At 47.1% G+C, this 24683-nt stretch overlaps 2 protein-coding genes across 7 annotated transcripts; both read right to left on the reverse strand.

Annotated features, from left to right (window-relative positions):
- Positions 1–122: 122 nt before the first annotated feature.
- On the reverse strand, positions 123–10009 carry il15ra (interleukin 15 receptor subunit alpha). 4 transcript variants are annotated; one of them, XM_067254119.1, is made up of 7 exons: positions 9931–10009; positions 8598–8855; positions 3356–3424; positions 2060–2200; positions 1892–1909; positions 1440–1512; positions 123–387 (listed from the first exon to the last, which is right to left on the reverse strand). In XM_067254119.1, the coding sequence occupies exons 1-7, from the start codon at positions 9986–9988 to the stop codon at positions 294–296; spliced, it is 711 nt and encodes a 236-aa protein (XP_067110220.1). In that variant the 5' UTR covers positions 9989–10009; the 3' UTR covers positions 123–293. The 4 variants fall into 4 exon arrangements, with proteins under 4 accessions (XP_067110220.1, XP_067110223.1, XP_067110222.1 ...); XM_067254122.1 differs by lacking the exon at positions 3356–3424; XM_067254121.1 differs by lacking the exon at positions 1892–1909.
- A 1371-nt stretch (positions 10010–11380) lies between these two features.
- Positions 11381–23858, reverse strand: LOC136959896 (proline-rich protein 5-like). Of its 3 annotated transcripts, XM_067254116.1 has the most exons (10): positions 23513–23858; positions 22255–22325; positions 19913–20029; positions 18986–19066; positions 17322–17370; positions 17052–17109; positions 16368–16459; positions 15864–16004; positions 13264–13402; positions 11381–12587 (listed from the first exon to the last, which is right to left on the reverse strand). In XM_067254116.1, the coding sequence occupies exons 2-10, from the start codon at positions 22281–22283 to the stop codon at positions 11989–11991; spliced, it is 1305 nt and encodes a 434-aa protein (XP_067110217.1). In that variant the 5' UTR covers positions 22284–22325; positions 23513–23858; the 3' UTR covers positions 11381–11988. The 3 variants fall into 3 exon arrangements, with proteins under 3 accessions (XP_067110217.1, XP_067110218.1, XP_067110219.1); XM_067254117.1 differs by lacking the exon at positions 23513–23858 and having other exon boundaries at positions 22255–22341; XM_067254118.1 differs by lacking the exon at positions 23513–23858 and having other exon boundaries at positions 19913–20088; positions 22255–22335.
- Between the last annotated feature and the right edge of the window lie 825 nt (positions 23859–24683).

Below are 24683 nucleotides of genomic sequence, written 5' to 3' on the forward strand. Positions count from 1 at the left end.
CTGCCAGAGCACCAACAAACCACCAGCTGACATCAGTCAAGTTCCCAGAAGTGTTCTGCAAGTCATTTCCCACAGTTCAGGATGTGAGAATGTGTGTGGCCTTTTACATGCACGTGGGCACATTAAAAAGAAAAATATGTTCAATGTTTATTCTGTTTAGAAATATATATATATATATAAAAATATAGATTCGGTTTGTTTCAATGCCCCTCACAAAGTTAGTTCCAAAGTTTCAAGTCTACCACACAAAGAGGTGTGAAGTGTGAAGAGTCCTCCATCTCCTCTTCCAGGAGCTACGGTTCTTGGGGTGGGGTTGTGGACGTGGTTGGAGTGTCACCTCTGTGGTCCATGCCCATTGGTTCCTCCTGCCGTGCCCTGGAGTAGACACTAAGGAACAGGAGAACGTGAGAACATGAGAACGTGTGTAAGAGATGAGAACAATACTTTTTTAGCTGAGGTCATTTTTTTTTCTTTTTTTACAGGGACAATGCACATTAATCAACGTTTCAGTAAAAGTGCCGGTTTTAGCCAGCAGGCTACACGGCTGTTAACTCAAATAGACGACAACATTGAATATTAAATGTATCACTTTACTGGAGCACATGCATCACAGGTATTGTTCACTTATACAAAACTTTGCATCCTGAACTTTAACAAAAATGCTGAGTGGAGGGGGACCAAGGCCATGAAGGATCTTGAATACAAGACGTGTTGGTGTATTGCACAAGATTTTCCCAACTCAGGAGCTCATGCTTTCTGAGGATGTAACAGTGATGATGGCTGTTAGGCTTTCTGTCAAGCACTTTGAGAGCCTGTTTGTAGAAAGACTGAATAGGTTTTAATGTTGTAGAGCAAGCTTGCTCCCAACTAGTCAAGCAGTATGTTAAGTGGGGGAGTATCATAGATTTGAAGTACAGTTTTACTACCTCTGTAGTTAAACTATAAGGTGTCGGGTGACACCTTATAGTTTATAGTGTCGGTTTATAGTGTCGGTTTATAGTGTCGGTTTATAGTGTCGGTCATTCCATGTCATTCCCCCAAAAAAATGACGTTGTGTCCTTGGGCAAGGCACTGTACCCTACTTGCCTTGGGTAGATGTCCCTGTACTTGCTATTAGTCGCTCTGGATAAAAGCGGTTAAATGACTTTCTAAATTTACTTATTTATAAATCGGAAACCTGCTTTTTAAAAGAAAGGTTGGAATCAAGTATGATGCCAGTAATATGTCACTTATAATATGATTTAACTACTTGTACTCCCTGTACATTATATTACTGTTGCTTGCTTTCCTACAGATACTCTCGCACTTTTGATGTTCATGTTTTTGAATTTGTAATTTGTTTAACTACATGCTCTTATGTTTCTTCTTATTGGCACTTATTTGCTTTTCACAATGTATGCTTCATGTTTTCAACATCTTACATCTTTTCAACATCTTACCCTCGGTTGTGGTTCAGATGGATTCCAATGCCGACGGAAACCACTATTATTATGAAAAGCCCTCCAGCTGCACCTGCTACACACAGAGATAACAGATTAAACAGTTTATCTTATAACTTTAGGCCACCTGAACATCAGTAGAACTGAGTTGAAGGTGGTGAGCAGAGTCTCGCAATAACCGCAAAGCGTGACAGGACTTTGTTTCCTAGAAGATAATCCTAGCAGTCATCATATTTGTGTCGAGAGATTGACTAGTTTCATAAATGGATGTTTCATCCCTGTGTCAGAGAGGGGTTGGTGAATCACAATGAGTAGTATTACTAGCTACATGACTCAAAGTGAGTGAAAGCAGATACTGGAGAAACACTGAGAAGACTGACAGGAAAGAGAAAGTGAAGATGTGGGGGTTTGGAGGCTTGTTCGAACAGCAGACCAGACACCTAACCACTCACACTGAGTTGGAACAGAGCCTTTTCGGAAAAAAAAATGCAAGAATGTTAGACTTTTCAAACTTGTCATATAAAATATACCTTTTTTAACAACTGTTTTGTTGTCTCAAACGTTAAATGGAGAAAGCCAGACCATGTGCAATGCTTTTCAATCAAGGTACTCATCCTCACCAATGGTGATCTTTTTTTCGGTGGAGAGAATCCTAGCTGGGGTGATAACGGTGCCTGACTCTGGACTGGGGGTCTCTCCCGGCGCTTGCGTGGCGTCACAACCTTCTGAACAGTCTGGGGGTTCCGACTCCGCCGTCGGGGCTGCAGGAAGGGATAGAGGTCACTATAAGCCCCTTGTCTACAACCTCCCAACTTACAGAGAAACAGGCAGAACGGAAGTTAGACCGACGGAAACCTTCTCCCTCGTGAGCGAACTGAATGACAGGCAAGGCCAGAGCGGAGGAAGGGGAAACATGGTGGAAGGGGAGTGTTTTGAGACGCGATGAGACATTTACATTTTACATTTAGTCATTTAGCAGACGCTCTTATCCAGAGCAACTTACAGTAAGTACAGGGACATTCCCCCCGAGGCAAATCGGGTGAAGTGCCTTGCCCAAGGACACAACGTCATTTGGCACGGCCAGGAATCGAACCGGCCACCTTCAGATTACTAGCCCGATTCCCTAACGGCTCAGCCACCATCTCCAGACAGGAGATTAGATGTTTTATGAGAAGCGGTACCTACCCTGTGTCTGAGCTAGAGTGTGTCTGGGTAACTTGGCAGGTGTTGCCTCTGCCCTCACTGTCTCTGTGGCCACTGAAGTTGTCAGGGAAGGTGGACCAGTTTCAGGTGCCAATGTGGCCTCTGAAGAAGGCATGGTGGGAAATGTCTGGGGACTCGCTTTCATAGTGATTGTGGGCTCTGAGAGATGCATTGTGGGAGTTGGAGTTGTCTGGGAGGATGGAGAAGCATCAGGTGCCAATCTGGACCCTGAAAGGGGCAAAATTCAAACTCAACTGAGGGTTTAACACTATATTGCTGTACTGTTTAACAGGATATAAAACATATCTTTAACCCTTGTGCTGCCTTCGGGTCACATGACCCAAAGGTTCATAACGAACCATCGTTGTGTTTACCCAATTTTACCCAATACAAAAACAAATACAAACAATTTTCTTTTAACCTTTGCAATGTGGGGGGTCTGAGACAGCCCGACAGTTAAAAGAAAATGCTTCACTTTATTTTTGTATGCAGTAAATTTGGCGCAATACGACGGTGGGTCACAATGACTGATGGGGCACATTGACCCGAAGATAACACAAGGGTTAAGTGCACTTGATTTGACTTAATCTATCCCGCAAGGTGGATATGGTTTTCATGTTTGATGTATCACTACTGCATGGAGTCTGGCAAGCAAGCAAAATAGAGTGCATGAGGTCAGTTAGAAAACCTCCAGTAGGTTTGGACATACATACCCTCCGTTGATTTAGGCTTTTTTCTTTCTGGACACTCAGAAGGGGGCATTGTGGGAGTCTGAGTTGAATCTGTAAAGGTAGCAGGAGGGTGGGCAGTCAGTAAAGTACCTCTGATCCGTGTGTCCATTCAGATGAATAAAGATCCTCTAGCCTCAGAATAACTACCTCAACTACCAAACAAGGCACTCTTGGGAAGGAATATTTGTCTGACTTTTGTCTGACAGGTAGGAAATACTCATGTTTACCCCCCTCCACACGCACACACACATACATACACACACACCTCCTTCTCTCTCTCTCTCTCTCTCTCTCTCCCTCTCTCTCTCTGTGAACTCTGCTCTACAACTGCATCTATGTTTGTCTTGGACCATTAGCATATCTGGGGAAAGTTATTCCCACGCATCATGCATCATCGGGGAAAGTTATTCCCACGCATCATGCATCATTTATCACATGAAGTAAACAGTAAGGCAGTGAGTGCCAGGGTGAAAATGGAGATGAGGTTGTCTACTCATCTTACCAGTGAGAAAAAAAACTAGACAGCAGAAGAAGCTGGTTTGTGATCATGACTTGATCAAAAAGAATTTTACAAACATAGGCTGAGTAAACCGTCTTGAACTACACATCTCTCTTTCCAAGGTCAACAGCTCACTTGGTGATCTTTACACGGCTCAGGGACGTGCACATTTACGGGCTATAGTTGCCCGGGCAACAACCCGTTTGCCCTGATTGGCTAATGATTTTTTGTGGCTGCATCAATACGATAAGCCCATCATTAGTAAAGTTAAATACAATTAAATTGCGATATCATCCAGTTCTGTGTTCATTTATTTGGCCACTATATTACGTCAGCGTGGACAGGCAGACCGTGTCACATGACATTAGGTGAGTTCGACTTCATGCAGCGCCGGCGTCGCCTGCAGCCGCCTGCAGCCCGGCTGACTTGAAGCAGCCAATGGCATTCTCAGATTCAAGGCAGCCGCCTGCAGCCGGCTGCGGTGCTGCATGAAGTCAGTTCATGTGGAACGCACCTAGAATCAGAATCAGAATCAGAAAGGGATTTATTCGCCATGAAAGTTTGCACAGACAAGGAATTTGCTTTGGCAGGAAGGTGCATACAATAAACATATACCTAAAATTTAAATATGTGGACTAACTATACTAAGGGTACATAGACTAGCAGTACTAAGTGGAATAAATATAAGTTGCCGTAAATTACAATATAAAAATACAAATATTACAAAAAATACAAATGTACAAGATACCATGTTGTGGTGCAGTGCAAAAGCAGAGTGTTTTAAGCAATAAGTCATTTGAGTCAGTGTGGTCCCTTGGCCTTGTTGAAGAGGCCAACAGCAGAGGGGAAGAAACTGTTTTTGTGGCGTGAGGTATTGGTCCTGATAGACCGCAGCCTTCTGCCGGAGGGGAGTGACTGAAACAGGGAGTGTCCAGGGTGGGAGGAGTCGGCCACAATCTTCCTCGCTCGCCTCAGGGTCCTCGAGGTGTGCAGGTCCTCGAGGGTAGGCAGATTGCAGCCAATCACCTTCTCAGCAGTACGGATGATACGCTGCAGTCTGCTCTTGTCCTTGGCAGTGGCAGCAGCGTACCAGACGGTGATGGAGGAGGTGAGGATGGACTCAATGATGGCTGAGTAGAAGTGCACCATCATTGTCTTTGGCAGGTTGAACTTCTTCAGCTGCCGAAGGAAGTACATCCTCTGTTGTGCTTTCTTGATGAGGGAGCTGATGTTCAGTTCCCACTTGAGGTCCTGGGAGAGGATAGTGCCCAGGAAGCGGAAGGACTCCACAGTGTTGACTGGGGAGTCACACAGGGTGATGGGGGTGAGTGGGGCTGTGTTCCTCCTGAAGTCCACAACCATCTCCACTGTCTTAAGAGCATTGAGCTCTAAGTTGTTCTGGCTGCACCAGGTCACCAGGTTGGCGCAGACTCGTCTCCACCAGAGATGAGCCCAATAAGGGTGGTGTCGTCCGCAAACTTCAGGAGTTTGACGGACGGATGACTGGAGGTGCAACTGTTGGTGTACAGGGAGAAGAGCAGAGGAGAAAGGACGCAGCCCTGAGGTGATCCGGTGCTGATGGACCGGGAGTCAGAGACTTGTGTTCCCAGCTTAACGCACTGCTTCCTGTCAGACAGGAAGTCTGTGATCCACCTGCAGGTGGAATCAGGCACGTTCAGCTGGGAGAGCTTGTCCTGAAGCAGGGCGGGGATGATGGTATTGAAGGCAGAGCTGAAGTCCACAAACAGGATCCTGGCATAGGATGCTGGGGAGTCCAGGTGCTGTAGGGTGAAGTGGAGGGCCATGTTAACTGCATCGTCCACAGACCTGTTGGCTCTGTAGGCAAACTGCAGGGGGTCCAGTAGAGGGTCAGTGATGGATTTAAGGTGTGCCAGCACCAGGCGCTCAAAAGACTTCATTACCACAGAGGTCAGGGCGACGGGTCTGTAGTCATTATGTCCTGTTGGCCTTGGCTTTTTGGGCACAGGGATGATGGTGGAGGACTTGAGACAGGCTGGCACATGGCATGTCTCAAGGGAGGTGTTAAAGATGTGGGTAAACACCGGAGACAGCTGGTCAGCGCAGTGCTTGAGGGTGGCTGGAGAGACAGAGTCCGGCCCAGCTGCTTTGCGGGGGTTCTGCCTCTTGAAAAGTCTGTTAACTTCACCCTCCTGAATGGAGAGAGTCGTCACTGTAGAGGGGGGGAGGTGGGAGGCCTCCTGGGTGGGAAGGGGTAGTTCAAGACTGTCCAATTGTCTTTCAAATCTGCAGTAGAACTCATTCAGGTCGTTGGCCAGGCGGGAGTCGTTAGTGGAGTGGGGGGCTCTGGGCTTGTAGTTGGTAATTTGCCTGAGCCCTCTCCAGACAGAAGCAGAGTCGTTTGCAGAGAATTGGTGTTTTAGCCTCTCTGAGTACAGTCGTTTAGCCTCCCTCACCGCCTTGCTAAACCTGTTCTTCGACTCCTTGAAACTGTCTTTGTCCCCACTCCTAAACGCGGCCTCTTTCTCTGACCTCAACCTTGTGAGTTTAGCTGTAAACCAGGGTTTGTCGTTGTTGTAGCTTACCCTGGTGCGTGTTGGTATACAGCAGTCCTCACAGAAGCTGATGTATGATGTCACAGCCTCTGTGAGCTCATCCAGACTATTGGTAGCAGTCGTGAACATGTCCCAGTCAGTGCAGTCCAAGCACGCCCGCAGATCCTCCATAGCTTCACTGGTCCACTGTTTTGATGTCCTCACAGCAGGCTTACAGCGCTTTAGCTTCTGCCTGTATGCAGGAATCAGGTGGACCATGGCGTGGTCAGAGTGACCCAGTGCTGCTCGGGGGACCGCATGGTATGCTTTGCTGATTGTAGAGTAGCAGTGATCCAGGGTGTTTCCTTCTCTGGTAGGGCATTTGATGAATTGTCTATATTTTGGGAGTTCTTGAGTGAGATTGCCTTTGTTAAAGTCGCCTAGCACAATAACCAAGGAATCCGGATTTCATGCTCCACACTCAGTATCTGGCTGGCGAGCACACGTTGAGCCTCGTTAACGCTAGCCTGCGGAGGCATGTAGACGCCAACCAGAATGAATGATGCAAACTCTCGTGGCGAGTAAAAAGATCTACAGTTAATAAAAAATGATTCCAGATCAGGAGAACATTGCTGCAGAATCACTGTCACATCTTCACACCAGCCACTGTTAATGTAAAAACAAATACCACCGCCTTTCGTTTTGCCAGAGAGCACAGGGTTACGATCCGCTCTCAGCAGTTTGAAACCTGCTAGCTGTAGCGCAGAGTCTGGGATCAGTTCACTCAGCCATGTCTCCGTAAAGCACAAAACGGAAGATGAATGAAAGTCTCTGTTTTTCCACACCAGTAGCTGAAGTTCATCCAGTTTGTTGCTCAGTGAACGCACGTTGGAGAGAAATATCCCCGGTAACGCTGTGCGTGCCCCACGCCGACGGAGTCGCACCAGAGCACCGGCTCGTTTGCCTCTCCTACGGCGCTTCGCTGCTAGGACAAAGCCGAGGGTGGCTTTGACTATAATTCCCACTAATTCCGCCGCTGGAAGCAGAAAAGTGGGAAATAAATCCACAGGGGTTGTAGTCCTGATGTTTAGAAGTACTTCTCTAGTTAGAGAACCCCGGAAATCTTGGCAGAACACTGAATGGCAGAACACTGAATTAACAGACAAAACACCTAGTGTCACATTACAATGTCACATTATATTTTTTGCACTTTCACGCCGGTGCATTGCGAGTGAAGGAAGGAGAACCCTTCCACTTTCATGTGACTTTTTGAAGTAATGGAGATGTTAGGTGTGTTCGACTTCATGCAGCGCCATATGAGAAAGAAAGTGACTGCGGCGAGGGGCGGGGATTTTCTCATGTTAGAGCAATAGCCCCTCCAAATGTCTGTGCACGTATGACCTGAGGCCTCTCGCTGTAGACAGTAGCTTGCCATGACGAGTTACAAACATCCCTTTGAAGCAGTATGACTAGGTTAGACCAGTTGATTAACACTCAACACTCAGAAACACTTTGCCAGTTCGATTCCCGGTCATGCCAACTGACGTTGTGTCCTTGGGCAAGGCACTTCACCCTACTTGCCTCGGGGTAATGTCCCTGTACTTACTGTAAGTCGCTCTGGATAAGAGCGTCTGCTAAATGACTAAATGTAAATGTAAACTCAACCATAGAAGCCATAGAAGGAAATACCCTATTGAAACGATATTTGATACAAGCTCACACTAATGAAACATCTGATCAAACATTTTTATTGACAATCTTAGTTTTTCCTCTGCCATCAATAATTCTTTCTTTCACATAATCATGTCTGAAGATAGTTCTTGCGGTGAAATCCAGATCTGTTTTTTTTTTTAGCTGAGGTCATGAGCTAATCGACCAGCTAGTGTGTCATACTTTACAAAAAATCCCCCATTTCCAAATAACCCTCTTATCCTTAATATCAGAGATCTTTTAAAACCAGCTGCTGTTGAGATACTATGTGACAGGAAATTAGGTTTACTAAATACTCTGTGGCCAAAATAAAAAATTATAGCCCCCTCACCGCTCAGCCATCTGCCTCCCATCCGCCTCATCAGTTCAAGACGGTTTACTCAGCCTGTGTATGCTAAGCAATAGTTTTTGCTTTTAGTCTGCTTTTAGTTCGATGTCGAATGTTTATCTTTTTTCCCCACCTTATTTCAAAGAAATAGTTCTGTAATTATTTTTGTCTCACCTGCTGGACAGATGGCATATCTAGTGCCTTTACATATGCACTGGATGCTGGACTTGGCTTCTTCCCATACCAACTTCTGGTCAACTAGTTTGCATTTGATGAGTCCAGATGTTCCCGCTTTCCTCACGTAGCCCTCTTCACAGTCGTATCGAAGAGTACCGTTCACCCTGCAAAGTTCCTTTCCGTCAGCCAAGCAGTCTGTCCGCAAAGGCTTGGTATGATTCTTCTTCGGTGGCTGTTTGCAGAAGTCTTCACCGCCTAACACCAATGCGGAAAGAAACGATATCAGATCACAATATCACCTGTCTGTGATCATACTGTAATCTACACGTTTCACTTTTACGTATGAATTCACGTCGGGTGTAAAAGAAAACCCACTTTGTTGGCCATATTGGTCTAAGGTAGTCTACTTGTGAGGAACACACAACAGGACTTCTCTCTCGCGCTGTAGTAAGATCTCTACGGTGGTCAGTAATATTCAGGGAATTTGCCGTGAGTCTTACGCATTTCAGGCATTTCTCACGCCACATCTTGTATTTGACATGCATTTCAACCATTTACATTTACATTTACATTTAGTCATTTAGCAGACGCTCTTATCCAGAGCGACTTACAGTAAGTACAGGGACATTCCCCTGAGGCAAGTAGGGTGAAGTGCCTTGCCCAAGGACACAACATCAGTTGGCATGACCGGGAATCGAACTGGCAACCTTCGGATTACTAGCCCGATTCCCTCACCGCTCAGCCACCTGACTCCCATTTCTCACGCTAAGAAGTAAGGGATAACTTGTCCCGCTATATACAATGAATGGACTAGACGCAGGCGTACGGAGATTATAATTGATCTGATAGATTTTACTACAGCGCGTCATTAGGGTGAATTCGGGTAATCTGGGATATTGGGTAATGTGGGACACCTAAACTCCAGAGCGTTTTTCTTCCCTGCTATGACAATGTCTAGTCCACATAACTTTGACTCTAGATTTAGTATGGATGTTGTGTGACTGAAATCACAAAACGTGAATGGTGGTGTTACAGAAAGGGTCAGGGCACTAGTTAATCAAGAAGCTCCGATGAGAAAATGCATGCAAAAAAAATAACCAAATCACCCTACTAAAGCGCGTGAGTGAGCATATTGATGGAAGGTGTTCAGTTTGATCAACTACGCTACATAAGTAGCCTACGCACTCTCTAACATTAACTCCTGGCTACTACATCAAATAAAAAAAGCAAGCAATGTCACAGAGGGCTTCACATACGCCCAATATCCAAGAAACAGTTTGGGAAAACACCACCGAGGGACATTTAAATAGAGTGAATTGTATTTACCTACCTTCGCTTGGGCAGGGTACGAATAAACAGACCACGATGAAGAAGAGCGCAGGACACATATCTGTCCGGCCCGTCTGCAAACGTCTGAGGCACTGCTGGTTCAAGTAGCCTTTAACCCAAGTATCAGGTTATGTTTTGCCAAAAATATAGCAAAGTTATGTGTACCATAACCATTGCAAAGCTATTTCCGTTTTGCGGCTTTTGGTAAGAGGAAACGAATCCTCCCCATTCAAATGCTAATCTTTTCTTTCACTTTCTGTGGCAAGTTACTGCGCACACCGCAATAGAGCTATTATTCAAATCAAATTTATTTGTATAGCCCTTTTTACACGCAAGCATGTCACAGAGGGCTTCACATACGCCCATAGAACTGCCCCTCAACCAACCTAAACCCTCAAGGAAGACAATGGAAAAACTCCCAAAAAACTCTCAACAGGAGAAAAAAAAGGAAGAAACCTTGGGAGGAGCAATTCAGAGAGGGATCCCCTCCTCCAGAGACGGTTGGTGAGAGAGAGGAGCAGAACACAGGCTAAACATAGTCATACAGTGTCGATGGGTTTTGAAATACCAAAATCCATTGTTCAACTTTATAGATGTAGGACAGGACCGGGAGACTCGCGACCAGGTCCAGCGTTGGCTGACCGACGACCAGGCAGGTGCTGACAACTCAAACCCCCCACACCACAAGGGATGTGTGAGGGGGGGGGGGGGGGGGACAGAGAGAGGAGAGCAGGGATTAGAGAATGCCAGGAGCAGCTAACAGTTACAGTCATAATAGAATGAGATCCCCACCGGTCAAGTGTGGACTGGTGCAGCAATTTAACAGAGCAAAAAAGGGGAATTTGATGCAACCCCACACACCAAGACTTTTCTTAATTATTATGACCTACCACGACTTGGAGTTCTCAAAGTCACGCCCAGCTGTCTACATACAAAGTACATACCATTTTGTAAAGGTTTGCTACAGTGGAAAGTCATAAAAAAATATATAAGCGCTCTTTATGCATGTAAATACTTTGGTGCGCGCGTCCTCTGCTGGACACAACTTCGTGACAAGAGATCGTCACCAGACACGGCCTTATCTCTATGTTTTACCCCGCCCTCCAACAGACCAGCAAAAATCTCATTCATTTTCTTCGTAGAATAGACGACACTAGACTATGCTTTTCAACACGTTTACTAAAAGCGAATTAAGTATAGCGTTATATTTGTATATTTATATATGTATTTGGATCACAGAAAAATATAGGCTAATTACCAAAAAATATATAGCAAAAATCAATTTCTTGCTCAGTAAATACATTTGCTGCATTGCAGCATTTGCTGCATACATTTCTGATTGGCGGAGGGTTTGGCATTATTAGATTTGTCTTTATCAATTGAACCGGAGAGAAATTATATGGCTCTGAATTGAACTATTTACGGCATTCCGGAAGAATAATGAAAAAAAATTGAACTGACTAAAGGATGTTCGACTACAATTTAATCAAAACACATTTTCGACCATCTGTATAGAAATAGATTTATAGAAAGTGAGAGGTGCAAGATCAACATAATATGATCCCTTTAGAAAATAAACCGATTTACTAAAAAGTCTGCCGTCATAGATTGCTTACTGGGGTCATGTTTAGACATTCTTCATAACTGAATGCACACAGTTAACATATTTGATATGGATATCATCCAACTATGCAGCTACATTGAAACAGTCCCATACATTGACAAAGGGGACTATCCATCAAAAAGATAAGAGATTAGTTGAGAAAAAACTGTACTGTATGTGAATACACTGGTATTCGGTATGAATTCAGCAAAATAGCATCTTTAGGTCACTCAAGAGCATCCAAAAGCCAACAAAGAGGTAGAGATCAACTAGAAACAGAAGTTCCCTAAACACTACAAAGTGTAGGCTAGTTAACAAAAATAATCACAATACCCCAGAAGGGTAGATTCTTTGAAAAACCAACTTAAGAAAAGTGTGTGTATAGTGTGCGTGTGTGTGTGTGTATAAAGCATCCATATCTCTACAGTGCACATGTGTCTGTATGCCCTTGTTTCCTTATATTACACTCTGCTGGCCACTTTCCCTGCTGTAAGAGGAAGACCCAGAACAGGTAGATGGGAAGTCTATGAAGATTCCATCTGGGTCTGAGTCCATGGACTCCAGCAGCTGGTCCACCACAGTCTCTGGGCTGGACGAGCTGCTGACCTCCAAGGAGGTGTCCTGGAGAAGGGTGGGAGGGCTGGTCAGAGACACCAGCAGCTCCCCAGCTTGCAGTAGCCCTCCTGGGGAGTGCGTGGGGAAGATTGAGGGGGAATGTGATCGGGGCTGGAGCTGGATTTGAAGCTGGGGTCCCTCCAGGATCCCCCCTGTCAGGCTTGGATCCTGCCCCAGGGAGGGGCTTCCCGGCTGGGCCAGGGACGCCGTGGAGACCTGGGAGGAGCTGGTGGTGTCGGACATGGTGCTCTGCTCCTCCTGACAGGAAGTCATCTCGCAGACAGAGTGGCGGCGGATGCCCATGCTGCCGGTGGAGGAGGCCTCGGGGTCGTACTCCACCACGGGCGTCAGCATGGGGATGTTGTAGCTCTGGGACCGGACCACCGGGTTCTTGGTGGGGGGGTCGCCAGGCCTCGGCCAACGCTTCTGAAGACGCTTCTCTGGGGAGGGGTGGAGGGATGGAGGGATGATGGGGTGGAGGGATGGAGGGGTGGAGGGATGATGGGGTGGAGGGATGGAGGGGTGGAGGGATGGAGGGGTGGAGGGATGATGGGGTGGAGGGATGGAGGGGTGGAGGGATGGAGGGTGGAGGGATGATGGGGTGGAGGGATGGAAGGTGGAGGGATGGAGGGGTGGAGGGATGATGGGGTGGAGGGATGTAAGGGTGGAGGGATGGAGGGTGGAGGGATGGAGGGGTGGAGGGATGGAGGGTGGAGGGATGGAGGGTGGAGGGATGATGGGGTGGAGGGATGGAAGGTGGAGGGATGGAAGGGTGGAGGGATGGAGGGGTGGAGGAATGATGGGGTGGAGGGATGTAAGGGTGGAGGGATGGAGGGTGGAGGGATGGAGGGGTAGATGGAGGGTGAAGGGATGGAGGGTGGAGGGATGGAGGGATGGAGGGGTGGATGGATGGAGGGTGGAGGGATGGAGGGGTGGAGTGATGGGGAATGGGGGGATGTGGAATGGATATTGGAGGGAAGGGGACAGAGTTAAATGAGTGATTTACACTTTCTTTACACAATGACCTCAATAAACGTAATCTATTTCTCCCTCCACTGTGACCCAGGTTCAGCAGATCTTTCCAGGGTGTGGCTCTGGGACTGTGGTGGTACTGACCCAGCACACAGGAGCAGTGGCTGTTGGAGCCGTCGGGGGAGAACAAGCCCTGGGTGCCCAGGTACGGAGACACCACCTTCTGTAGAAGACCCTCCAGACGAAGGTAGTCCTCACTTACCCCTTTAGACTCATGGACCCCCTGCAGACACACACACACACACACACACACACACACACACACACACACGCATCACACACACGCATCACACACACACACGCATCACACACACACACACACACACGCATCACACACACACACATACACACGCATCACACACACACACACACGCATCACACACACACACATGCATCACACACACACACACACACACGCATCACACACACACACACGCACACGCATCACACACACACACACATGCATCACACACACACACACACGCATCACACACACACACACGCATCACACACACACACACACACATGCATCACACACACACACACACACATGCATCACACACACACACACACACACACACACGCATCACACACACACACACACACGCATCACACACACACACACGCATCACACACACACACACACACGCATCACACACACACACACACACACGCATCACACACACACACACACACACGCATCACACACACACGCACACACACGCATCACACACATGGACATACACACACACACATGCATCACACACACACACACATGCATCACACACACACACATGCATCACACACACACACATGCATCACACACACACACACACATGCATCACACACACACACACACACACACACACACACACACACATGCATCACACACACACGCATCACACATTCATCACACACACGGACATACACACACACATGCATCACACATTCATCACACACACACACGCATCACACACACACGCATCACACACAGACGCATCACACATTCATCACACACACGGACATACACACACACACATGCATCACACACACACGCATCACACATTCATCACACACACAGACACACACACACACACGCATCACACACACACGCATCACACATTCATCACACACACGGACACACACACACACATGCATCACACACACACGCATCACACATTCATCACACACACGGACATACACACACACACATGCATCACACACACACGCATCACACATTCATCACACACACGGACATATACACACACATGCATCACACACACATACACACATCACACATCCATCACACACACACGGACACACACACAGACACATTAACCACATGGCAACACTTATCGTTTATTTTTGTTTTTTAAGGGAGTTTCTGCCATCTGTCCAACAGATGGCGCTGGGATAGTATCAGATGTTGGAAATTGGTTTAATCTGTGTGTGGTGGAGAAGTCAGTCACATCGCTGTGTGTCTCCGTGATCACATTGCTTTGCTTTGACTCATATACATGAAAACGACCACATGACCACACATCTGGGGGGTCAGATGGCTGAGCGGTTAGGGAGTCTGGCTAGTAATCAGAAGGTTGTTGGTTCGATTCCCGGCCGTGCCAAATGACTGTGTCCTTGGGTAAGGCACTTCACCCTTCTTGCCTGAGTGGGGAATGTCCCTGTACTTACTGTAACTCTCTCTGGATAAGAGCGCCTGCTAAATGACTAAATGTAAATCTGATGAAACACAGAATCCTGCTAGCGAAGCTAACAAGATTAATGCTAGTGCTGGCATGAGCAGTGTGTTGTTACGGTTTAATATCTGGCTTCTTTGCACTGTGTAATACACTATCTGTCTCTCTCACGCACACAGACACACCGCAATACACCAATCTCTCTCTCTCTCTCTCTCTGACGGTTCTGGTCTTGCGTCCTGCTGCCCCAGTTCATCACCAGCATCTCTTCTTCAGCAGAACTGGGTCACTGAGTCACAGAAAGGATGTCAGCTAGAGGCCCCTCTCAATCTCTCTCTGTTACAGTCCAGCCTCTACCTCCACTCCCCCCGCCACTACACCAATCCACAGCCTCACTGGCCTCACTGACCCCAGCCTCACTCACCCCAGCCTCACTCACCCCAGCCTCACTCACCCCAGCCTCACTCACCCCAGCCTCACTGGCCCCAGCCTCACTCACCCCAGCCTCACTGGCCTCAATGGCCCCAGCCTCACTCACCCCAGCCTCACTGGCCCCAGCCTCACTCACCCCAGCCTCACTCACCCCAGCCTCACTGGCCCCAGCCTCACTCACCCCAGCCTCACTGGCCTCAATGGCCCCAGCCTCACTCACCCCAGCCTCACTGGTCCCAGCCTCACTCACCCCAGCCTCACTGGCCCCAGCCTCACTGTTTGAGATGTGCCGTTAAACAAAACAGAACCCTGGGCTTACACATACAGTCCTGTAAATCTTACTCCAAACACACACATACTCTAGTACACACACACACACACGCACACACAAGTCATCTGCGGTCATGGGAAGAACATTAGATTTTGACTTCACACGGGGCATAGCGTTTCCTGTGAGGTCCCTCTCCTCAGAGCAGCACCACATGCTCACTATTCTTCACTTCCTGTCGTGTGGTCAAGAGAAAGAGAGAGTGTGTATGTGAGTGTGTGTGTGTGTACCTGCAGTATGAGGAGCATCTGGATGATGGAGGGGGGGGTGCGGGCACGAGGCCGGGACAGAGAGTCCTCCAACTTGAGGTTCAGAGTGATGATGTTCCTGAAGTGAAGAAGAGCTAGCTGCCTCACTGAGGGTTCCTTCCCCTGGACACACACACACACACACACACACACACACACACACATACACACACACACACACACATACACACACACACACACACATACACACACACACACACACACACATACATACACACACACACACACACACACACATACATACACACACACACACACACACACCCATACACACACACACACACACACACACACATAAACACGCACATACAGAAGAAACATTTATTTTGGGTTGATATAAACCACAGCCTTATCTAGAAGGTTGTAACACAGTGTCAGCTGAACTGTGGTACAGCATCGTGTAGGGAAGCAGCTGGGGCAGAGACCAGGGGAAAGAGGTAGGTGAGTGGATCGTCCTGGTTGTACCTGGACAGGGTAGAAGATAGCCTGCAGCATGGACAGCACGTCACAGAAGAAGAAGTCCCAGGTCTCAGCCAAGGAGTCCAGCAGCTTCTGCCCTGCACACACCCAGGGGCACCACAACCAACCAATACCTTCAGCCTAAACAACATGTTAACATTAAGGTCGTTCTTTCAGAATAACCAGTGATCCTAGACTGACTGTTGCAAGGTTTGGTTTAACCTATTGTAAGAGACTAATGGTTCTCTATGTGTGTGTGTGTGTGTGTGTGTGTGCAGCAATGGACATGGAATCAGATAACACTAAATTATTGCATATTGTGAATGGTCAGGGGACATTGGCGTCAAAATGGTTCATTTCTGCATTGTTAATTATTCATCCTTGACCTGAGCTACTTCACACACAGAGAATGACGCAGTCATAGTTCTCTGGTACCAGACATCTGCAGCTTTACCATCACACGCAGGCTTGTAGCCAGATAAAGCTGGGAAACCGTGCGTGTCACTTCCTGTTTGGTCGCCGTGACGACAGCACCTGAGCCTAGATGCGTGTGTGTGTCTGCCCTGTGGTTGGAGCCCACTCACCACTTAACAATACATGAGAAACATCGATTTTAAGACCACACAAAGCGGAGGTAAACCCTCTGTTTGGACCACATCAGTTCTCCTGCCACTATCTGATCACACCCACCTTCATAGAAGCGTAGTTTATCTCTCAGTATGACCATCCCCTTCGTGAGAAGCTGGTTCTGCAGAAACAACAAACACACAACCATGACTCATCACGGCTCGTTACAGAACATCACAGGCTATTAGACTATCACCACTACGTTACATGACACCACGAGGTAATCTACACATTTCACCTGACAGTGTGCACTTGTGTTGGGTGTACCAAGTAATCGTAGAGCTTAAAGCAGGCTTTACTGTGAACAGAGGTAGAGATGGGTGGCCGTCCTACCTGGAGGTATTCAGTGAAGAACGATCCCAGCTCAGTCTTCAACAGCTGCCTGAGACAGGGAGACAGAGAAACAGACAGTATATAGAGAGACAGAGAAACAGACAGTATATAGAGAGAGACAGAGAAACAGACTGTATATATAGAGAGACAGAGAAACAGACAGTATATAGAGAGAGACAGAGAAACAGACAGTATATAGAGAGACAGAGAAACAGACAGTATATAAAGAGAGACAGAGAAACAGACAGTATACATATATAGAGAGACAGAGAAACAGACAGTATATAGAGACAGAGAAACAGACAGTATATAGAGAGAGACAGAGAAACAGACAGTATATACAGAGAAACAGACAGTGTATAGAGAGAGACAAAGAGAGACAACATATATATATGTTTATATAGAAAGAAAGATACATATTTATGTAGAAAGAGAGACAGAGAGATAGAAAAAGAGGTATTTATATATAGAGAAAGAGAGAATAATGGATAAGAAAAATGGATAGAGAAAGATAGAGAGACATAGAAAATGAGAGATTTATATAGAAAGAGAGATATATTTATAGTTATACAGAAAGATAGAGAGACATAGAGAATGATAGATTTACAGAGAAAGAGAGACATTTATATTTATAGAGACAGAGAGACATAGAGAATGAGGGATTTATAAAGAAAGAGAGAGAGCGAAAGAGATAAAGACATATTCCACCTGCCTCTCCTTCTAGTACAATGTGTTGTGTTGTATCAGTCTGTTTGCAGTGGCTGGATGAGAGGAAATGAAACTTCTGCAGTGTCCACATCTACACTGTATAGCAGTGGACAGAACAAAGTTGACCAGAAATACACACAATGTGTTGGTGTGTGCGAGTGTGTACGCGTGTTTGTGCGCGTGTGTGTGCGCGTGTGTGTGCACAGACGTAGAAGAGAGAGAGAGGGGTTTCATTTTTAATTTTTCCACTCCAACCAGCTGTTACACATCACACCTTTAAACAGGAAGCCAGACAACGTCCACTTCCTGTTCAATGAGATACGAGAACCAGATGATATGGTAATCTGAACTCGAAACTGAGAGAAAGAAACTAATAAAGAGACACAAAGAGACAGAAAGAGAAACTTAGAAGTGGAAAAAGCAGGAGAGAAAGGGACGTTTTCCCTTTCTGCCGCAAAGCAAATTATTTGCGTGTTTGCATTGACTTTACATGTAATTTTGACGCACAAATAATTGCTTTGCAGCAGGAGAGAAAGTAAAAAAAATAAACCAAGATAGAGAGCGAGAGAGAGAGATAGGTCGGGTGAGATGTGCCGGTATGAGAAAGTGTGAAGAGACCGAGAGAGTGTTCCAGACAGTTGAGAGGTCAGAGGTCACAGATTAGGGGAAGAGAGGGAAGAGAGAGGAGAAGAGAGAAGAGAAGAGAGAGGAGAAGAGAGAGGGAAGAGAGAGGAGAAGAGAGAGGAGAAGAGAGAGGAGAAGAGAGAGGAGAAGAAAGAGGAGAAGAGAGAGGGAAGAGAGAGGAGAAGAGAGAGGAGAAGAGAAAGGAGAAGAGAGAGGAGAAGGGAAACCAGAGAGTTTGAGGTGTTGGGCCTGTCCTCTGCCTGAGCTCCATAGTCTGGACTCAAGGTCACGGTCAGTTGAGAGGTCAGAGGTCATAGATTAGGGGTTCTTACCGGACTCCCTCATTGAGGATGTAAAGCTCATTCTCTCCCAGGTCTTTCTTCTGGAACACGGATATCACGGCATTGTGGATGCTACACACACACACACACACACACACACACACGCACACAGACACACACACGGGAAGAGAGAGATGCATGTGATGATATAATCTCTCTTACATGCAAACATCCATCAATGCATCCATCCGTGCATTCATTCATCTCTCCAGTACTTCATCCATTCACCCTCTATTCTCCCATCCTGTCTGCTTCTACCCACAGCGCTTGTGGAGTGACTAAGTGGTTTATCCAACCTAACCAGTACTATCCCCAACCCCTGAAGTGAGAGAGCAAGTCTCCAGTCCTACTAAGACTACCAGAGCTAGTTCCCTGTCCTACTAAGGTCTGATGAGTGCAGAGCAGTGTGCTGTCATGCATGCTCGATGCAGCATAACATTTCCAAGGACATGCCAGACAAGCCTTGGAATCACCTGGAGGAATGGACCGCCAGCAACACACACTCAGATTCCAACTAAACAACTAACACTCACGCATAGAAACACACTCTATAAATCATTCACAAATGTTGCAAGTGTGTGTGTATCTGTATACACGTACAGATACACACACACTCACACATGCATGTACACAGACGCGATGCACAAATGATCCTACAAATCCATCTAGGTGGGGTAGGGTTAGGTATTGTACCATCCCCTCCACCCAGCAGAGCCAAGCCCACTAACCTGAGCACTACCTGAACACTGTTCCTGCAGCACCCACCCCTCCACACACACACACACACACACGCACACACACACGCACGCACGCACACACACACACACACAGGCACGCACACACACACACTCGCGCACGCACACACACACAAGCACACACACACACACACACACACACACACACACATACTGCCTGTACCTGTTCCAGGTGGCGTTGGCTCCAGGCCTCCTGTGCTGTGTGGCCCTATCCTCCAAGGCTGCAGCCTTCTCACTCTTCCCCAGGTCACTCAGACTGGTCGAACTCATCAACTTCAACCTGTGGAGGGTCCTCATGGTCAGCACGACACACACACCAGCCAGAGAACCAGTCTCCTACTGCCAGGACAGACCCAGGCAGAGGAAGGGAGGGAGACAGGAGAGAGAGAGAGAGAGAGAGAGAGAGAGAGAGAGAGAGAGAGAGAGAGAGAACAAAAGTACCTAGCACTAAATAGAGAGAAGAGGAGAGATGCAGGGAAATAAAAGGAGACAAAAGCATCCAGGCTGCAAGCTAGTCTTCTTCTCACTTTCTCTCCCTCTCTCTCCCTTCCTCTCTCTCTCCTTCTCTCTCCCCCTGCTTATTGATTGGCAGGGAGGAGTCATGTGACCTGATATTGTTCTTTCTTGCTTGACAAACCAACTCGTCCCTGCTGCTAGACCTCAGTACACTTCCTCTCTCTCTCTTTTTCTCTCTTTCTCTCAATCTTTCTTTTGCTCCACACACAAGACACCCTAAAGCTAATGTACCCACATACCCCCCCACACACAAGCTTGGTACATACAGGCAGAGGAGAAAATGAGATGATGGTAGAATCACTAAATCCCATTCAGCTGAACTGACTCACACTACACATTAACAACACACATTAACAGCAGTAAACAAGCTCTGGGGGCATTCAGATACACGTTAGTGTCACTTGTAGTGGGAGAGGATCTGGAGAGTTTGTTCAGCGAAGAACAAGAGGAAGAGAAGGGTTACAAGGGCTCTTTCCTGTCTCATCATTACGCTAACATGTCTGTCAGACAAGGGACTGTGTGTGTGTGTGTGCTTGTGTGTGTCTGAAAGCCTTCAGGGTAAGAGGAACTGAACTAGATTCATTTGTGTGTGTGTGCGTGTGTATGTGTGTGTGTGTGTGTGTAGTAGAGAAAGGAAGAATGTGATCAACATGGCACTTCCCTCCAGGATCCAGTAACAGTGAATCTTCAGTAGTTTAAGAGGTATGTGATCACAGTATGGACAGCGATGGACAGACAGGGTTAGGTTAACACAGATGAAGGGATAAACGGATGGATTGAAGAAGAGGAGATACGGCCGCTCGCCGGCCTAGTTTCTTCTCATGCACGCCTCATCTCCCATGTGCCCTCTTTTCTGCTGTTCATCTTCTCCCTCCCTTTCTCTTCCCCCTCCCTCCCTCCCTCTCTCCCTGCTTCACTCTCTCATCCCCCCTCCTCCCCCCTCTCTTTCTCCCTCCCTCCCCTTCTCTCTATCTTTCCCTCTCCCTCCCTCCCCCTCATCCACTTCACCCCCCCCCCCACCCGCCCCCTCAGCCAGCCATCACCAGCCTTGACCCTGTGAGAGTTGCCAAACAATGGCTCTCTTCAGCTGGAGCTGGCATGGTGCAGCGACTGAAAGGTGGCACACAGATTTTCTCTCTCCCCCTGTGTGTCTAAATGAGGTGTCTAGGGCTAGGCTGGGTCGGCCTGGGTGCTAGGCCTAGAGGGCTAGACTGGGGGCCCTGGGACAAGACAGACATCCAGGGCTACACTGTAGGGGTCTGGGTTGAGGTTGGGCTGAGATGTGGGTCAGCAACAGTTCAGTCAGTTGTGTTGTACTAAGCCCTGGGTTTCCCTGTTTATCAGAGATACGGTCTGGTGTAATGACCATGGCCACTGGCCCAGTTTCAGGGACACAATGACATACCTCAGAAGAGCTTCAGAATGAGGTCACTGTTGTTGGCATGTTTGTGATCTGAAACGTGGGAGCCCACACACACACACACACACACTGCAGAAGCTAGGGGTCAAGGAGAACATTCTGGAGCATCATTGCTCCCTCTCATTAAACTCACCTTCCTCTGGTTATCTCTCTAAATAAACACACCTTCCTCTGGTTATCTCTCTAAATATAGCTTTGTCATGTCGACTTCCTTCATCTCCCCAAACTCGCTCCACAGTCGTGCGCTGCCTGCCTTAATAAATTATTTAAACTGCTGAGACGACTGCGTTAGCTCACTGATCTCAAGACCTCACTGATCTCAAGTGTACTGCAGAACCTCAGTCCCTGGGGTTAGCGGTAAACGCAGGTGTGGTCGTAAGAGGCTGTGTTTGTTTCACCTTGTGTCCTCAAAACCCTTTCATCAACACCACATCTGTGTCATGTTTTGTTTTTCCTCACACTGAAATGTTACAACAGAGTTCTCGATGCAGAAAAATTGTGTACATAGCGACTAGTGCATAGGAGCTTGTAAATGGCAGTGTGTTTGTGTGTGTGTGGTTGTATCTCACCTCCTAAATGGATGATCGTTTCCTTCCATGCCAGGGCAGGGGGTGGAGCCTAGATGCTGACTGAGCCTCACCTACCGACAGATATCCAATCAGAACAACAGGTTGACACCAGATACAGTTCAGAAAATCTCACTTTCATGGCAACAGTCTCAGAGGCCCTGTGATTTAACAGGATTTGAACCTGGATTAACTGCAGGGCACCTCAGTTAGCCTTCAGTCTTTACCAGCTCCAGCTCCAGTTCATTTCACGGAGTGAAACCTTGGTCCTGTGTGGACCTGCACCCCTATTTCCTTTTCTCCAGGAAGTCTCTCGTTTTGACAGGAAGTCCTGAAGTGACACCATAGGGTGGAGCCAGCAGAATAAAATACACATCAGCACATTATAACCAGATCCTGGCAGATCCCCATTTCTGATCCCTCTTTCTCTTCATCTCTCCCTTTTTCATCAAGTCATCCTCTCTCTCCCTCTCCCTCTCCCCCTCTCTCTCTCTCTCTCACACTCACCCTCCCTCTCTCTCTCTCTCTCTCTCTCTCTCCCCCCCCCCCCCCCCTGGTGTTCCAACATTTGTTCACCCACACTTCAGAAAGCTACTACTGTAAACAGCCGCTAAAAGACACAAACATACACACAACACTCTCTCACACACACACTCACACAATTCCAGGTAGGAACTCATCCCTGACAAAACTAATCCCAGCACTCAAACCACGGTCGCGCTCCACCAGTCGCCTCGAGCGGTCATTGAACTTTGGCGCCATCTGCTGATGGAAATGTGTCGCGCACCCAGAAGCGTAGAGTTACAACCATGCAGTGTAAATAATCTGCTTTCCTAATTAGTGGTAGCCTACATGTAAAGATAGATCAAGTGTTAGAGACTAGCCTACATTCACCAAAGCACACTCTCATTATGGGAATAAAATCTAGTAGCGCAAGGGGGAAGCAGGCGATGACAAGTCTTGAAGCCTTATCTGCAAACTGACCACTATACGCTAGTTTAACCACAGAACTAACCGTGGTCTCCATAGTAGGTAGTTGTTAAAAACCTGCCACTACCCTATACCATATCTCAAAGGTAGGCTAGACCAACGGCAGTGATTGAAACACATCGTTTAGAATGACAGAGTGGGCTGTAGAATGTATAAGTTTGTCAAGACGTTTCAAATGAACTTGTACACTTATTATAATAACAAAGGTCTTTCTCGGCACTGCCAAAATGTGGACCACGTTCAATGCTTTAATCATCCATTTCCTACCCACCGTTTTTAGTCTCCACTCCGTTCGTAGCAGGTTATTCTACATGCCATCGAGACGTAGCCTATCAACAGTCTTCAAGGGCGGTTCGGTCCAGACAAAACACCATCGACATTTACAGAAATGTCAGTCTCGCTTGAAGTTAGGGAACGCAAGCGGTGAAACGGACCCTTTCATCGCTTGAGTGGAACAGCCGTCTGGAGGTTGAAGTGCAGTTGTGAGCCAGACTCTGCGTGTCGAGTACAAGATTATTTGTTTGTGCGTTCAAGAAAGAGAGAGTGAGAAAGAGAGAAAGAGAGAGAGAGGGAGATATAGAGAAAAAGAAAGAGAGAGAGTAGGCTACAGTAAGTGTTCACTTCGCCGACTGTGTCCTCCCATCTGAGAACAGAGAAGCAGCAAAGTGAGCAACGGTGCGCCACAGGAAGTTCTGGACTCGCGCCAAACAGACACCAAGGTTCCAAGGCAAAAGCGGCGCCATAATTTCTACAGCAATTTATTTCATTATGATCTGTCAAAAGTGTATTGCCTAATGATGTCTTTACTGCCCTACACGGCCTTAACATTAAACTAAGTGCTGCAGAATGGCCTCACACAGATGCTCTTAGCCAGCCCTTGATTGTTCTGGTCATCAGCAACTTTTAATCACGTTGAGCACTCAGCTAATCTAAAGATAACCCCAAAAAATTAAAGATGATTATTCAGGTATTACAAACCGCATGACATCTTCAAGTAGGCTCTGCTTGGACTTTGCCTCTGGCTCTGGCAAGTGGTGGCTTCCTACTGGTCACCAGACACCCTATGGCAAAGAGGCACAAGCTACTGAAGTGCTGTGTTTTGACAAACAACAACCTTGTCTTCCTCATTCTTAGTGTTCCTGGATGTGGCAAAGACACAGAGTCAACAGTCTAACGTACTAAGGTCTAAGTCCAGATGTTCAGTATCTGGGGTAATAAAACCTGTGGCCATAAAACAGATGGACCACATCACCTGGAATGATACACAAAAGTACATGACACAACACACACACACACACACACACACACACACACACACACACACACACACACACACACACACACACACACACACACACACACACACACACACACACACACACACACACTTATAATCATACACACACGTAGTTTGTCACATGTTGAGTAACCAATGTCCTAAA

The sequence above is a fragment of the Osmerus mordax genome, chromosome 17 (genome assembly GCF_038355195.1).
Source record: "Osmerus mordax isolate fOsmMor3 chromosome 17, fOsmMor3.pri, whole genome shotgun sequence".
Taxonomy (NCBI): domain Eukaryota; kingdom Metazoa; phylum Chordata; class Actinopteri; order Osmeriformes; family Osmeridae; genus Osmerus; species Osmerus mordax.

What these genes read in the sequence shown, in the direction of transcription:
- il15ra (XM_067254119.1), bottom strand. Translation starts at nt 9,988, where the DNA reads ATGTGTCCTGCGCTCTTCTTCATCGTGGTCTGTTTATTCGTACCCTGC. An exon ending in ATATGCCATCTGTCCAGCAG is followed by an intron (nt 3,425 to 8,597) that starts GTGAGACAAAAA and finishes CTACCTTTACAG; the next exon opens with ATTCAACTCAGACTCCCACA. An exon ending in CATCTGAACCACAACCGAGG is followed by an intron (nt 388 to 1,439) that starts GTAAGATGTTGA and finishes CCTGTTCCTTAG; the next exon opens with TGTCTACTCCAGGGCACGGC.
- LOC136959896 (XM_067254116.1), bottom strand. Translation starts at nt 22,283, where the DNA reads ATGGAAGGAAACGATCATCCATTTAGGAG. An exon ending in AACGATCATCCATTTAGGAG is followed by an intron (nt 20,030 to 22,254) that starts GTGAGATACAAC and finishes GACCCTCCACAG; the next exon opens with GTTGAAGTTGATGAGTTCGA. An exon ending in TAAACTACGCTTCTATGAAG is followed by an intron (nt 16,460 to 17,051) that starts GTGGGTGTGATC and finishes GGGTGTGTGCAG; the next exon opens with GGCAGAAGCTGCTGGACTCC.